The 15,544-nt window shown below is 54.2% G+C and overlaps 2 protein-coding genes across 2 annotated transcripts; both read right to left on the reverse strand.

Annotated features, from left to right (window-relative positions):
• Window positions 1-1,546: 1,546 nt before the first annotated feature.
• Window positions 1,547-3,761, reverse strand: LOC144616206 (MORF4 family associated protein 1 like 2-like). The gene is made up of 2 exons (XM_078446284.2): window positions 3,229-3,761; window positions 1,547-2,263 (listed from the first exon to the last, which is right to left on the reverse strand). The coding sequence occupies exon 1, from the start codon at window positions 3,577-3,579 to the stop codon at window positions 3,244-3,246; it is 336 nt and encodes a 111-aa protein (XP_078302410.1). The 5' UTR covers window positions 3,580-3,761; the 3' UTR covers window positions 1,547-2,263; window positions 3,229-3,243.
• A 9,473-nt stretch (window positions 3,762-13,234) lies between these two features.
• Window positions 13,235-15,532, reverse strand: LOC132674778 (MORF4 family associated protein 1 like 2). The gene is made up of 2 exons (XM_081795490.1): window positions 14,947-15,532; window positions 13,235-14,151 (listed from the first exon to the last, which is right to left on the reverse strand). The coding sequence occupies exon 1, from the start codon at window positions 15,295-15,297 to the stop codon at window positions 14,962-14,964; it is 336 nt and encodes a 111-aa protein (XP_081651616.1). The 5' UTR covers window positions 15,298-15,532; the 3' UTR covers window positions 13,235-14,151; window positions 14,947-14,961.
• Window positions 15,533-15,544: the final 12 nt, after the last annotated feature.

The raw sequence follows: 15,544 nt of genomic DNA on the forward strand, positions 1-15,544 counted from the left end.
TGCTGAGTATTCAGAATCTACCAACATAACCCCTGCTATGGAGTACTGGACGGCACGTCCAGGTGCGGCCCGGAGCACAGACTCCCCGGGGGGAGAAGCATGGACACACACGGTCAAGTTTAAACTCTACAAAAGTCGTACGTGAACCGCTACAACCATGCCCTCTAGCTCCCTCACCGCCTCCCTGTTCCCTGCAAACACCCTCAAACCCTCTCCCATCACGTCACATTTCTACCTACTGACAGACTTTCGGGGTCGGTTCCAGGACGCCGGTTCCTTGTGCCCGGAGTGCTGCTCAGGCATCTGAACTCACGCTTCTGGGCCCAAACCAAGACTCGCTTCGTCTGAAAAGTTTTCTCAAGCTCCCGATGCTCAGTGGACTCCCTCTTCAGTGCTCCCACCATACTAAAAACACAGGGTACCTACCTACACCTCCTGGTCTGCCAGACCCAGTTTACACCTGTGGTCCCAAACCACATTATTACTAGGGCCACCTCTCACTTTCGAGACTGCCCCACTTTGGCAAGTGATACGGCTACATACGGCTACCCTCAACAGGGGCTCAGGCCCCGAACCCCAGAACCACTGCTGGACCCTCGCGCACCCCCAGTCCCCTGGTGACATCTTCAGAGCGCGGTCCACACGCTCACCGGCGCCTGCAGCAACCACTCTGCCCCGGGCACCCCCAGCAGTTTGTGGGCTGCCTGCCCACTCTCACCCTTGCTCGCCCAACTGGCAGTTCTCAACCCAGCGGCCAGTGAGTCTCCTCAGACCCGCTCAGATGCTGCTGCTACTCCACGCAGACCTTCAAACCATTTCCACGCCATTTGCACTCAGGGCGATGGCTCCTTCTGACCTCGCCGGCCTGCCGTGGTCTCCCGTGCCACCTGGGCCGCACGCTGGTCCTCACCTCTTTGCCCTGCTCGCTCCACCTACCTACAGGACACTCCTTCCCTAGGTGCCCTCGCGTATGTTCCACACGACCTGTCTTTGCTCAAACGTCTTCGTATGTGTCGTCTGACCATCCTGTATAAACAGCAACGCCTCCCCCGCACCTGATCCCCACTTGTGTTTTCTACAGAAATTACCACTACCCAACACACACGTTTTTTTCCTGCCTTACAACGATGAGGCACTGTTCTAAGCTTACAAATATCAGACCCAAGTGATAAGCACTCTGTTCATGGATGTACCCACAGCATCTGCGGACACTCAACTTACGTGGTTAACCAAAGACCAGCACAGGGGGCACTGGACTGCGATTGTATGTTTACAGAGCTGTCTCAAACTGAGATCATCTCTCCTGGAAATTGTGAGTGTCCAGCAGAGTCTAACGTGACACATGGTCACAGCGAAAGTTAAGTGACTGAATGAACTTCAGCTCCCTGAAGGCAGAGGCCAGACCAAATGCTTTCACGAGGCCCCTTCCTGCTCTGGCTTCTCTCCCTGCAGATCAAACCTCCCTCTGGCCCACAGGCTTTGAGGCGCACTCCCAGATCAGAAGCACTGGACCTCCATCTGAAAATGATGACAATCAAGGAGAAACTTTCATTGTGAAAAAAATTTATTTATCTCACCTTTTCCCAGCCAAGTCAATGGCTTTGGTAGTTTGCACAAAGATTCCAAAAACTGGCTTTCAATGCTTGTGTTCCAGGCAAACGAACTTTATCACAAGCTAGAGCCCTGCTCTCAGTTCCCGTGAGCTCTGCTCTGAGGACCTCGGCCAGAGGTCCTCCAAGCCTGGAAGATGCTCCCTGCTATCAGTTTGGGGCCCACCCCGGTCCGCGCCAGGCTGTCCTCCCCAAACCCTCCAAGCCATGCAAATATCACGTGCAGTTGTGGCAGAGAAGCTCCTGAAATGCCTGACTAGATCAAAAAAGTTTATCTCAGAGTCAGCCAAGACTCACAGTACCTAGATCTCATCCTTTAGTCTAGGTTGCTCACCAGACACGTTACACGATGTGCACCAGTTTACAGGCCACAGAAAAATTACATTTCTGGAAAAAAAAAAAAAAAAAAAAGAAACAAGCAAACAAAGAAAATGAAAAGAACGCAGCTCTCCTCCTCCGAGCTGACGGACTGCAGAATCCCAAAACGCGGACATCGCCGCTCTCCGTGCCCAACAGCCCCCGATCTCACCGGGGGCCCTCTCAATCTGATCCAAAGCGGTGGCGTCCACATCCCTGAAGGGGGTCTGGCTTCCTGCTTCAGCAACTGCAGCCAAGTAGCGTCTTCTCTCTTGCAGAACTCCGACCTCAAGTTTCTTTCATGGGTTCCCCAAATTCCAGGAAGCATTAAAAAAAAAAAAAAAAAAAAAAAAAAAGCAAAAAAATGTTATTTTGGAACTTTCAAAACACAGTAACATCACAGTAACGAATATGACCACACAGCAGCTTACAATCTAGACCCTATTCCTTTACGTTAAGAGTACTTACCTATAAGCTGTCTTTTTGAAACGGAACTCACCTAATAATCATAATCATACCCGCATCTGTAATACCGAAACCATTTCCCCAGAATGACGCTGGAGATTTAGTGTTTAACATAGTGAAAGTATAGAAAAATAGGAGAGAGAAAACCAAACATTCTCGATTACAGCCTCTCCAAGCAGTCAGTCTAGAGTACGAGTGGGGAAATTAATCCTCACAACTGAAATTCTAAGACTCGCATATCCGGAGTCAAACGAACTCAATCAACCACCCGTGCAAAATGCTGTGAGGTCTGGGGGCCTGGATGGCTCAGTCGGTTAAACTACCGGCTCAGACCAGGATCTCACCGCTTATGAGTTCCAGCCCCGCGTCCCGCTCGGCACTCACAGCACAGAACCTGCTTAGGATTCTCTCTCTGGCTCCCCATCACATGCCTTCTCTCTCTCAAAATAAACAAATACAAATTTTAAAAATGCTGTAAGGTCATCGGAAGCGCTCCAATATCACAGCACGTGCAAGTTCCCGTCCTGTACTTGGTTTCACGCTTCTCTAACTGGCCCCCTCGTGCTTCGTTCGCCCGACGGCCTACGCTTTCACCCCAGGCCCCGCCTGCCCGCAACTGCTTTACTACAAATGATCGTCACGTTTCACAACAACGTACTAACTGCTTTCTTCTGATTGCCAACGTAAAAGCGCGACCCTGTGTCCGCCCCCCACCCCGTTCCCCCTCCGCCCGGCCGTGCACCCCCAGGCGGGGCGGCGCGAGCCCCTCCCGGGCGCGCAGCCGCCCGACACCTACCCGCGCCCGCGTCCTTCAGGAGAAGCCGCAGCTGTCTATCTGGCCGTGGAGCTCCACGATCCTCCGCCCCATCCGCGCCACCTCGGCGGCCTTCCTCTCCGCCTTCTCGTACAGCTTCAGCACCCGCTCCTCCGCCTCGCCGCTCCCGCAGCGGCCCTGACCCACGGCGCCCTCCACCGAGTCCACCTCGCTCTGCAGCCGGTCCAGCAGGATCCCCACCTCCAGCAGCTTCAGGCGGGCCCGCAGGTGCGCGCGCACGTGCTCGCGCTCGAGGGCGGCGCGCGCGGGGCTCCGGGGGCGGTCGCGGGGCTGCTCGGGCCCCCGCCGCTCGTCCGCGCCCTCGGGCCACATCGCGCCGCCGCCGCCGCCGCCGCCCGGCCGCCCCCGCGGGCCGCTCACCGAAGCCAGGACGCCGGCCGGCCGGCCGCGGGCGCCAGGTGCGGGGCCGAGCTCGGCGGGGGCGCCTCCGTGACGAGCAACAGGTTCCCCCAACTTGGCGCAGCAGAGACGGCGTCCAAAATGGAGCCCCAGCCGTCTGCCAGAGCTGTGCTCACGTGCGGCCCTTTTACGACACGAGGGAGCTCCTTTGCGGCCGCGCGGCCCCGGCGCCGCGCTCCGCCCGCGGTCCGTAGGTCCCGGCGCGCCGAGGGCGCAGGGCTGGGTCCTGAGGCTCGGCCGTGTAGACGTCGGCCTCTTTGCGCCCGTGTGGCGCGCGGCGCGGTCCGGGGAGGGCGCTGACTGCGTTGTACGCTTAGCTGCTTAACGTTCTCAGTCGTGAGTCGCCGAATTGGGTCGGCACTGCTAGAATCCTTCAGTGCAGCGGGCTACGGGGTGGCGTGCTGAGCGTCAGGGGTTTGGGTCTGGGCCGTCCCGCCCCGGCCGCCACCCGTCCTGGCCTCCCGGGAGGTGGCCGTCCCCGACGCTCCCTGCCTGGCCCTGCTCTCCATGCCGCCCAGCCAGCCTAGCCTCCGCCCGGATTTTTGCTCGAAGCGTAGGTTTCATTCTGCCTTGCGTTTTGCTTCCAAGTCTGCGCCTCGCTTTACCCGGACTGCAGTGTAGGTCTGGGTGCACACTGTTTACTCAGCCCCGCCTGGCGCGCAGTGTGTCCTTGGGCGGTAATTCTGCAGAACTGATTCTTCATCAGATCATATAAGCCCCTCCTTAAGGCAATAGACCCTGGGGGCAGGTTCTTGGTTCAGCGTCCCCACAGCCCTCACCTGCCGTGGCACACAGCAAGAGCTCAATAAATGTTGCTTTAACGTTATTTCCCAACATTTTTTACACTGTTTTTTTAAAAAATTGAAGCGTAGTTGACACACGATGTTTCAGGTGTATAAAGCGATTTGGCAGCTCTATACATTATGGAATGTTAACTACAAGTGTGGTTAACATATTGACAGATATTTTAATTTTTTCTTTTTTAAAGTTTATTTTTATTTTGAGAGAACGAGACGAGCGGGGGAGGGGCAGAGAGAGGGAGAGCTTGATGTGGGGCTCAAACTCACAAACTGTGAGATCATGACCTGAGCTGAAATCTATGGTCAGTTATTTCATTAAATTTTTTTTTTAACGTTTATTTTTTTTGAGACAGAGAGAGACAGAGCATGAATAGGCGGAGGGTCAGAGAGAGGGGGAGACACAGAATCAGAAGCAGGCTCCAGGTTCTGAGCTGTCAGCACAGAGCCTGGTGCGGGGCTTGAACTCACCGACTACGAAATCACGACCTGAGCTGAAGTCGGATGCTTAACCGACTGAGCCCCCCAGGTGCCCCTATAGTTAGTTGTTTTAACTCACCTAGCCACACAGGTGCCTCTTAACATTTTAATCATTGAGATCACCTCCTAGCCAGAGAAAATTCTACTTTATAACTTAAAGGGTTTATGGGGGGACGTGATTAGATGAGGTGTGCCCGAATAATCCCCCTTTTGCCATATAATGTAACGTAATAACAGGAGTAATACCAGGTATCACAGCTCATGAGGACCCGTATTAAAATTCTGCCTACCACAGGCTTCTAGGGATCCAAAGGGCATGATCTCATAGCAGCCAGATATGACCAAAGTAGCAGCAATTAGGCCTAGAGAGCTAAACATAAGAATTGCTTGGCTTTTGGTACATGAATGGAATGGAATAAAATACAGAGAAAACCCACTAAGTTTTGGAGGCAGCCATGTTAGCAAAAATGCTGCCAGCTTGGATGAAGAAAGACTAAGACTCTCCAAAATGTAGAAAGGTTTCCTGGCTCCCAGTTTTTCTCCTAGCAGAAAGCAGGCTCAGTAGCCAAAACTGACGTATTTTTCAATTCCCTCCTCAGAAGTGGCCAAGGAGTGTGATGGAAAAGGAAGAACCCGACCCACTCGGAGAGCCCAGACAAGCGTGCAGAACAATGAAGAAGGGCGGGGTTAGCAAACTACAGCCCTTGAACAAAGAATGCTTTTCACATATCTAAAGAGTTGTTAAACACACACACACACACACACACACACACAAAACTGACCCACAAAGCCTAAAAAAATGAATAATCTGGCCGTTTACCAAAAAATGTGTGCCAGTACCTGCACCAGTGAACCGTTTTTAGGTTCTAGGACCAAGGCCTAATCAAGGAATATTCCTTATCCTTACAGTGAGAGACCAGACAGTATTTGCCTACGGCACATCAACATTGCTGTAAGTCATCAGCTGCTGTAATTCGTCCTCACATAGGGACCCCATCCTGTCTCGTCACCACTGCGTTTGTCTCTGTGCGGGTGTTATAGATTACATGTTTGTGTTCGCCCCAAATTCGTAAGGCAAAATCCAGGTCCCCATTTAAATGGCATGTGGGGGCGGGGCCTTCGGGAGGTAATTAGGCCTTCCCGTGACGGGATGAGTGCCCTTCAAAGCGGAGACCCCAGAGAACTAGCCTCTCTCTCCTCCGTGTGAGGCTACAGTGGGAGGGCAGCTGGTCCACCAGCCAGGAGGAGGGCTCTCACTAGATGCCAAATCCTCCAGGACCTTGATTGCGGATTTCCGGCCTCCAGAACTGTGAGAAACGGTTTGTTGTTTTCAGCCACGCGGTCTATGGTATTCGTTATGGTAGTCTGAACTGAGAGAGTGGGCAAGAACGAGTCTTTTAAAAAGTTCATAAGCCTCTGCGCCACGGAAAAGCTGATGTGGGTCACAGGATCCCAGACTTCTAGCTGGATGGCATGACTGGAAGAAATCTGGGAAGATCCTTAGAGGAGGATGAGGAAATTTGACGAGTAATTGGCAAGGAGACAGATTGTGGCAGATGGTACAGAAGATCCCAGTTCTCCACCCCTTCCTGTCTCCTCGTCCTTTGCCTTGTGTCTTGCTTTGGCCAATGAAATGTTAGCAGATGTGACACAAGCACATGCTCGAAGTGTCCTAACGTGTCTCTGCTACGAGAACAGGCCGGCGTCTCTTATTGGTCTCGGGAGGAAGAGGGGAGGAACACTTGACCAAGGCGCCCTAGACAGGCCCAGCTTAGGTCAGCTGGCACCGCAGACACATTACTTAGCCAGTCTGGATCACCCAAGTCCCAGCCAAGGTGCAGGCCCTTGAGGAATGTTTATTGTCACCGGGACCTAGGGTGGTTTACGCAGCAAAAGCTAATGGGTCCGTTCGATGTGAAGCCTGTCTAGGTTAGATTATGGTCCCAGAAAAATTAAAATGCCCAACTCTTTTCCTCCATATTTTTACTCCATCCAGTCTTGATTGGAGGAATCTCACTCAGATGCCCAGATGTTGTTTTTTTTCTTTAGAAACTTGGGCCTGGGGTGCCTCGCGGGCTCAGTCAGCAGAGTGTCGACTCTTGATCTTGGGGTCCTGAGTTTAAGTCCCACATTATGCGTAGAATCTACTAAAAAAAAAACCAACACTTTAGAAACTCGGGCCTGGAGTATCTTCTTCAGGAAGTGGTATTCAGCCCCTTTGCACCTCCGAAGCTTCTTCCATATCCCATGTTCACTCTGAACCCGTCTCTTCCGTGTCTTGTTTTTCGGGATATCACGGCACCAGACTTACAAATTCTAGAAAATATAAATCGGTCATCACTACAGCCGCTTTTAGTATCCCTCCCATATGTAAAAATGATGTTTCCAAAACCTGGACGTTTTACAAGCAAGATCACGCTGCTGCTGCCATCTGCAGACTGCATTACGCTACATCAGAGAGAGGGATGGAATTGACAGAAGAGAAAGGAAAAAGTCCTGGGTTCTGTCTTTTCCCAGTGCGATCCGTTCCCAGACTGATCCACAATCTGTGAACCCAAAACCCACTGGGGAAAGGTCTTCCATCAAGTGATGATTATTGCACGGTGAGTCTGTTTCACATAGCCAGCAACAGAACGACTTGTAAAGAGAACTTATTTCTATCAGAGTGAATGTAGAAGATTTGGTAAGTTCCAATCACCATTGAACACTTCTCGTCCACGACAACTGGCCAAAGCACAGATGTGCGAGTGGACAGAACCTTCCAGATGACCCCAGTCGCCACCTGACTGCAGCTTCATGAGACACCCTGAGCTTGAACTGCCCGGCTGGGTTGCTCCCAAATTCCTGACCCCACAGGAAGAGCAAGAAATAAATGGCTGTTGTTTTAAGCCACTAAGTTTTGAAGAGATTGTGTACATAACAGCAGATCACTTGAGGAGGTGCTGGTCTCTGGAAACGGTTACTCCTGAGACACAGTGTCAAACGTGGGCATGAGTGTGGTACTGGGCAGTGGGCAGGGGCTGGGAAGATGTTGAGACAGAGAAAGCTGAGGCTCTAGTGAAGGTTTTCAGTGAAGGCTGAAAACACAGGATTCTGGAGGAAAGGGGATCTTTGTTACACAGCAGCAGAGAACCTGACAATCTACAGAAAATGTGTACCTAATGAACTGAATGGCCAAACTAAGGACATGTGAGGGCAGTGTTCGTAGTAGAATGTAAGAGGAAGAAACAGCCGTTAAATACAAAAGAGCCAGCAGCTGGTTGAGCGTCCAACTCTCGATTTTGGCTCAGGTCATGGCCCCAGGGTCATGGGATCGAGCCCTGCATTGGGCTCTGTGCTGAGCATGGAACCTGCTTGAGATTCTCTCTCCCTCTGCCCCCTCCCCCACTCATATGCACGTGCTCTCCCTCTAAAAATAAAAGATAAGAGAGCCAGGACTTGCTGGGTTTGCTGGGTTCTCATTCCCAGCCTCTCTGGATGGCAAACAGTGCTACCATTTAGGAAGGTCTCTGAACAGAGCTCAAATCCACGCTGCTGTCAGGAGAATATGGTTTAAAGATGAGACCCAAAAGCACGACTAGAAATCCTCTGTTAAAACCTCAGGAAGATTTATGGTGTTACCTCATAGAGCCTTTCAGACAACAAAAGGCCTTCTGAGGATCTTGAAGGCACGCCTCATGCATCTTCTCTTGCAAACGACAGGATCTCTAAGAATCTGAAGGACACTGTCCCTGCAAATACCACTGGAAGCCCAACGTAGAGTGAGGTAGAGTGAGTTTTGTGGATGTGGCTTTCATGGGTATGTTAATCAATCACGAAAGAAGAAGCACCGTTTCAAAAGGAAGCACATCAGTTTGAGTTAAAGGAAGACCTACCATAGAAAACGAAAAGGGGATCTTGGAACCCCAAGTTTCTGCAGGCAAGAAGCAACTGGAAGAAACTACTCGGATTCAGTCCTGAGCTACATCTGAAAAAAGGAAAGATGGCTCAGAGGTTGGGACCCAGGGCCCAGAGGGTGGAGCCAGATTCCCAGAGAATTGTTCCCAGAGAGTAAGACTGGGCCCTGGTGGAGGAACTGGGAACAGAGCCCTGCTGCATCTCAGAACTGCTGCAGACTGGTGATTGGCACTTGCTGTTTCCCCTCTTTTGGGTCATGTCTGTAGCAGCTGGACGATGCTGGTCCCACCACGGTGGGTGTATGGGGCAGACAGGGCATCTCACCAGTGTGCAGCCTGCATATGGAGAAGCAGTTCTCAGGGGCTGTCCCTGGGGAGCCTCTCCCATCCTTGGGTCTGATCTCGATGACCAGACCCTGGACCTTGGGCCTCAGTGTGCTGACATAATGCAGTAAGACTTGGAGGCTCTTAGGGAAAAGTGTGAGTGTGGGTTTCCATAGGGAGGAGCGTCACTGCTGTGGCCAGAGGGACGGGCTGCATTCTCCAAAGATGGCCACCATGGCATTTCTGGTCCCATGTGCTCTTCTAGAACCTTGCCACCTCCCTATCAAGGCGGGGGGGGGGGGGGAATCTATGTCCCCTGTCTTGGGATCTGGATGGGCCTTTGTGGCCACCTAAGAGTATGGCCCAAGTGATGCTATGACTCCCGGGACCAGCTGAAAAAAAGACACTGCAGCTTCTGCGTGGCTCTCCTGGTACGGCAGTTTTGGAGTCCTAAGGTCTCAAGAAATCCAACTACCCAAAGCCACCACAACTGGAGAGACCACTGGAAGAGAGCCAAGGAGATGCCCCAGGAGCCCAGCATTTAGGTTTTCTGAGTCCAGGCACCAGACATTGAAGAGAAGAAGCATTTGAGAAGAATCCAGCCCCAGCCTCCACCTGACAGCCCAAAATGCTGAGCTGAGTCCTCCAAATTCTTGACCTACTCAATTTTAATATATGTGTTTTTTTATTTGAGAGAGAGCGAGAGAGAGAGCGTGCACACATGCAGGGAGGGGCAGAAGGAGAGGGAGAGAGAGAATCCCAAGCAGGCTCCAAACTCAGTGTGGAGCCCAATGCAGGGCTCTATCTCACAACCCTGGGTTATGACCCGATCCGAAACCAGGAGTTGGATGCTCAGCCGACTAAGACACTCAGGGGCCCAGACCTATTCGATTTTTGATCTGTTATGTAGCGAGAGATCACCACGACAGAGTGCAAGAGGCTGCGGTTTGGTGAAGGCTTGAAGTACCTTCTGCCACAAAGCTGAGTCCGTTTTCTCTGGCTGTGGAGCTCATTGCCAACTTGGCGGCTTGAAAAAACACGCACCGATTATCTCACGCTTTTGAAGGCAGAAGTCCAGCATGGCGCGAGCCTCTGCTGGTGTCAGCTGGGCTACATTCCTTGCTGGAGGCCCCGGGGAAGAAGCCATGCTGAAGCTCCTTCAGGTTGTTGGCAGAATCCAGTTGCTTGGGTTTGGAGGACTGGGTTCCTGTTTCCCTGGCACGCGGCTGCCTCCATCTTTAGGCCAGCGACGTGCATGGAATCCTTCTTGTGCTTTAAATTGCCTGGATTTCCTCTTAAGCTCCAGCTCTCTGCTTTGAAGGGTCCACAGGCTTACACGGGACCCACGTGGCGAATTACGTCTGCAAGGTCCCTTTGGCCTTGTACTATAGCGCGTTCGTGGAAGCGGCACCGTGTGCGGAGATCGCGAGAGCCAAAATTCTGATAACAGAAGTTGAACTTGAAGAACCCCAGGCAATCGGGCGTTGGTTTTGCTCTGCCTAACCTGCTAGTGACCCGCCACCCACGTAACTCAATAGTCAAACACCGCGGTGTGTGACCTGGAACAGAGGGAGGAGCAACACGGGCACGAAGCGCCACGTGATCGAGGAAGCCCGTTCTTCCAGCTCCTTGGGACATAGGAGGCCCCTCTGTGTGGCCCACCTCCCCTCTTAACGCTCCTGACTTCGTTGAAAGCAAATCTCGAGTGGCAGCATCTCCATCCCGCACGTCTTAGGGAGTCCCCGTTTCCCTCTTCGTGTTCATCCGCTGTATGAAAAAGTTTTGTTACAGAGGATTTTCTTACCCCCTCAGCTTCCCATTACCCCCCAGGCTGGGTGGAGGAGGGCAGCTCTGTTAGGGTGGAGGGGGCAGCTTTGTCAAGGGACGGTGAAGGAGCTCAGGTTTCCCAGGGGTCCAGGAGAGCGGGGCCGGCACTGAAGGAGGAGTCAAGGGGCAGAAGGGGCAGGGAAGCAAGATGACGGGCAGAGTCGGCCAGCAGAGCACGGAATCCAGATGTCCATCTGGGACAGACTCAGTGAAGACAACACGTGCCAGCCACCCAGGGTCTCTGAATGGTCAACGCACGGCGGGGCTGTTACTTGTAGATGGACTGTACCTGCCCACCCACGGCTTAACTCAGGCGGGTAACCAAGTGCTTTCAGGGCGGGGGTGCGGTGGGGAATGGCAGGGGGCTAACCCAAGTGCACGAGGAATTCTGACCTGTGAGTAAAAGCAGTGTGGATGTGGGACCAGGCTCACCAAAGCTACCACTGGCGCAGAGAGCAGAAAAATGGTACGCGGCTGTCGCAACCAGAAAGCTGGGACTCCGTTCTTATCTGTGTTTCCGGTCATCACCCCCGGAAGTACTTGGAAGGGGTTCATAGGAACATTGGTGCATGAACCTGTATCGTTCCGTCAGGTATTTCATAGAAAAGTTGGGTTGATCCATGGGTTGACTCGTAATGGGCTGCCGAGAAGACACAGGCAGCCTAGAAGGCGGCAGAGCCCAGCGTGGGGGGCACAGCATCCTAAGACAGGCCACAGCGGAAGCCCCTCAGCTGGGCTGGAGGTGGCCTGGCACAGAGCTCAGGACTCTGGCTGGGGAGGGAAGGCGAGGAGGGGATCTGGGCAGGGGCAGGGGGGCGTGCACTGGGCTGCAGATGGCAGGCGCTCCCCAGGGAAATGATGGCAGTGCTGTACCTCCTTGCTCCCTGGCTTGAGAAACCTCAGGAGGGAAGAATTCTTGGGGTGTCTCATGCTTCTGGTCGGTTACCAGAGGCCACAGAGCCTCTCGGTTCTGCGAAGGATGGAAAGAGGCTTTGTAGCAGTGAGCACAGAGAGGGCCGGGGGGGGGGGGGGGAAGGGGGGGGTCTGGCCATGTTTCCCACAGCTGGAGAGGGCACCGCCTCCCCAGGTGCGGCCACCAGCACAGGACACGCCTTCCCGTCAGCCGGCTTAAGAAGGGAAGACCCTGCCTTGAACCTGCGCCTGTCCATCCACATTTTTCAGGAGTTCTGTGTACACACAGTTTCCACTTCTTACCTGCTTCGGGCTGGACTCTGTCCCACCTCTCAGCTGCAGTGGGGCTATTCGGGCAAGGACAGGAGCCCTCAACAGGCAGCACAAGGCCGGTGCGGCTGGAGGAAACTCCAGCGGCGGCAGGAGGCGGCCAGACAGCGCAGGGGCCAGGTCATGCGGGTCTACCGCCTCGGAAAGCCTTGCTAGGTCAAGGGCAGGAAGCGACTCTCCTCCGGAGCATCTCCCCTCCCCTTCTGGGGAACCTGTGCCTCCACCCGGTGGGGCCGACCAGCTGACTGATCCCTTTGCCGGCTGCCCACAAGCAGTCCGACAGCACCCTCTCCTGGCTCCACTTGCCACCGACCCTCCAGTCCGCTTGGAGCCCGCGTCAGGGACTCGGTTCTCACTGCAACACGCTCCTGATCTCCGGCTCCCCCAGCCATCGTCTCCAGCCACCGTCTCCAGCCAGAAGACGGCAGGCAGGACCCGGGGAAAGCACAAATCTCCCGTCCTCCTCCCGGGTGCCTGCTCTGCTCCATCCTTCGGTCCTCCATTCAGTTCGCTGCTCAAATGCTGCCTCCTTGGGAGGCCGGACTTCCCTGGCCTAAAACAGCTCACACCTCTGACCCTGCTTGGACTTTTCTTCAGAACACGGGGCACAGCTGGACAACAGGGCACAGGTTTGCTTGCTTGTTGTCCGCCTCATCCACCAGAAGGAGGTTAAGGGCAAGACACTGTCCCCCTTTCCTGTTCTGTTTCAGAATACCTGGCATGAAACTGAGCACGCCGTTATCTGCAGTGTTTTGTCGTAGGTCTTCTCCGCCACGTCTCATCTCTGTGTTCCTAGTTCAGGCCGTGGAGCACATGATGCAAGGATGTCGAACAGATGCGCTTCCAGGCCAGAGCCTGGACAAGCAGATTCCATGAGGAACCTTTCCTGCTGTAAGAACTGTGCTTGCTGACCTGCCGTTCCCAACGGTGGGTTTATGGAGCGCCTTCTGAGCCACAAGGAGTTTACTGCATTTGATGACGAGGATAGCACGGCACACAAGATAACCCTGAGAAACGTTTTTTATTATCTGTTTCCTGGCAAAGTTGCAGGGCTTTGGTTTATTTGGGCAAACTTACAAATGCTTATTACATACGTTGTTTTCACCTCAAATGGACGGGGGGTGGGGGGGGGTGTGCTACTCAAATGAGCGTAACCAGACAATTAACAGCCCATGAAACGGTGCTGGCCCTGTTCAGTTTAAGTCCACAGCTCCTTCCTGGGACCATTAAGGCACATCCCTCTTTCCGGGCCTCAGAGAGCCGGAAATGCACTACCGAGAGCTGTCCGTGACGCTGAACCTTAAGCCAGACCACAAACAAAACGTAAGAACACAACCACAAATCAGACTCTGCTGGGTTGTCCAAGCCCTCCCAAGAGTTCACGTTACATGCGCCCAATACTGCGACTTAATTTCAGAGGGAAGCCTTGTTGGGGTCACAGAGAAATGACAAGTTCTGAACTTGTCACCACCACTTCCCATCCCTTTTCTGGTGGCACTTTCCAGCGAAGCAGGCGCAACTCCTTCAGCAACTCCGCTCTTTGACAACCGACACGGTGTCTTCCTGGACCCAGACTTTCCAGCAGTGATTAGGTCACAGAAGAGATAGTCAAATGCCCAGGAACAGAAAAATGTAAAACACTGAGAAATTCCAAGCATAAAAACATGACCACCTCATCAGTTTACAATCGAGACTCAAACTGCTTTGAGAACCTTTCCCCAGTAAAAGTTCTTCGCAGAACTAAATACATTTGGCAATCTGTAACCACACAGTGGTCACCACACAGACTGACACGCGGATTTAACAGTATACGTAGAAACGACGTCTACAGAAAAACAGAGAAGTGACAACAACAGGTTCTCGGGTCTCAGCTTTTCCAGGGCGTCAGCGGACCGGTCAACCAGAGTCTGACGGTGAACCTATTGGACAATTGGGAGAAATTTATTATCAAGATGTTGCCTGTGAGAATCGTAGAGCTCTCGATCGATAACCACTCTGTTCAAGGTCTGGCACTCAGAGATCTGGCCAAACTCTAGCATGGCTTCCCCATCTTAAGGCTGTGACCCCAGCCCTCCCTCAAGTGCCTTCGAGGGGTGGGGGGAAGCTCAAAGTTGCTGGGAAAATTTACTGTTTGTTCCAGCCAAAACCTACCGATAGGCAGAGAAGCACCAAGACCCCCTCTTAGAGTAGCTACCTTATGGAAGGTTTGCACTTACAAAGGCTCTCTGCGTGCTCTGAAATGTAAATCTACTACCCAAAACTGTCTCCTCGAGGACGGGAAAGCCATCTCTTTGGCCTCCCATTCTCCGCAGGGGTATAGGGAGATAGGGTGCCCGAAAGGTTCAGCTGGCACCTGTGCGCCCGTCACAAAGATGAGACTTTGCTTCTCTGAATACGCTCCAATTAGCAAATCCAGATGGCCTCGTCACACGGACCAAAGCCCTCTTTTTACCCTTCAGTGCCTTTCCCCCGGCACAATCCAATCTTTAAAAAGTCCGGCGCCGGGAAGCTGACTTTAGTTCATGCTGGATTATCTCCCCTGCTGCAATAGTTAACCACTCAATAAGATCCGTCCTTACCGCTTCGACGAGCGTCCAGCTTTCTCTCTGTCACCAACCTACAAGCCCGACCCTCGGGGCCTGCCCCCCACCCCGTTCCCCCTCCCCGGCGCGCAGCCCCCGCCCCCCCCCCCCCCCCTCCCCGCCGACACCTACCCGCGCCCGAGTCCTTCAGGAGAAGCCGCAGCTGTCTATCTGGCCGTGGAGCTCCACGATCCTCCGCCCCATCCGCGCCACCTCGGCGGCCTTCCTCTCCGCCTTCTCGTACAGCTTCAGCACCCGCTCCTCCGCCTCGCCGCTCCCGCAGCGGCCCTGACCCACGGCGCCCTCCACCGAGTCCACCTCGCTCTGCAGCCGGTCCAGCAGGATCCCCACCTCCAGCAGCTTCAGGCGGGCCCGCAGGTGCGCGCGCACGTGCTCGCGCTCGAGGGCGGCGCGCGCGGGGCTCCGGGGGCGGTCGCGGGGCTGCTCGGGCCCCCGCCGCTCGTCCGCGCCCTCGGGCCACATCGCGCCGCCGCCCGGCCGCCCCCGCGGGCCGCTCCGCCGGGTCTGGAGGCCGGCCGGCCGCGAGCGCCAGGTGCGGGGCGGAGCTCGGCGGGAGCGCCGCCGGGGCGAGCGGCGGGCTCGGAGTTTTGTCTCCTCTCAAACAAAACTTTCCCCCAACTTCTCCCCTTAAAGAGCGCAAGCCACGTCCCACTTGGCCTCCCCGCCGCCCACCAGCGCCCGGCGCCCTCGCGGCCCCTTTCGCGACAGA

The sequence above is a fragment of the Panthera onca genome, chromosome B1 (genome assembly GCF_046562875.1).
Source record: "Panthera onca isolate mPanOnc1 chromosome B1, mPanOnc1 haplotype 2, whole genome shotgun sequence".
NCBI lineage: Eukaryota > Metazoa > Chordata > Mammalia > Carnivora > Felidae > Panthera > Panthera onca.

What these genes read in the sequence shown, in the direction of transcription:
- LOC144616206 (XM_078446284.2), bottom strand. Translation starts at nt 3,579, where the DNA reads ATGTGGCCCGAGGGCGCGGACGAGCGGCGGGGGCCCGAGCAGCCCCGC.
- LOC132674778 (XM_081795490.1), bottom strand. Translation starts at nt 15,297, where the DNA reads ATGTGGCCCGAGGGCGCGGACGAGCGGCGGGGGCCCGAGCAGCCCCGC.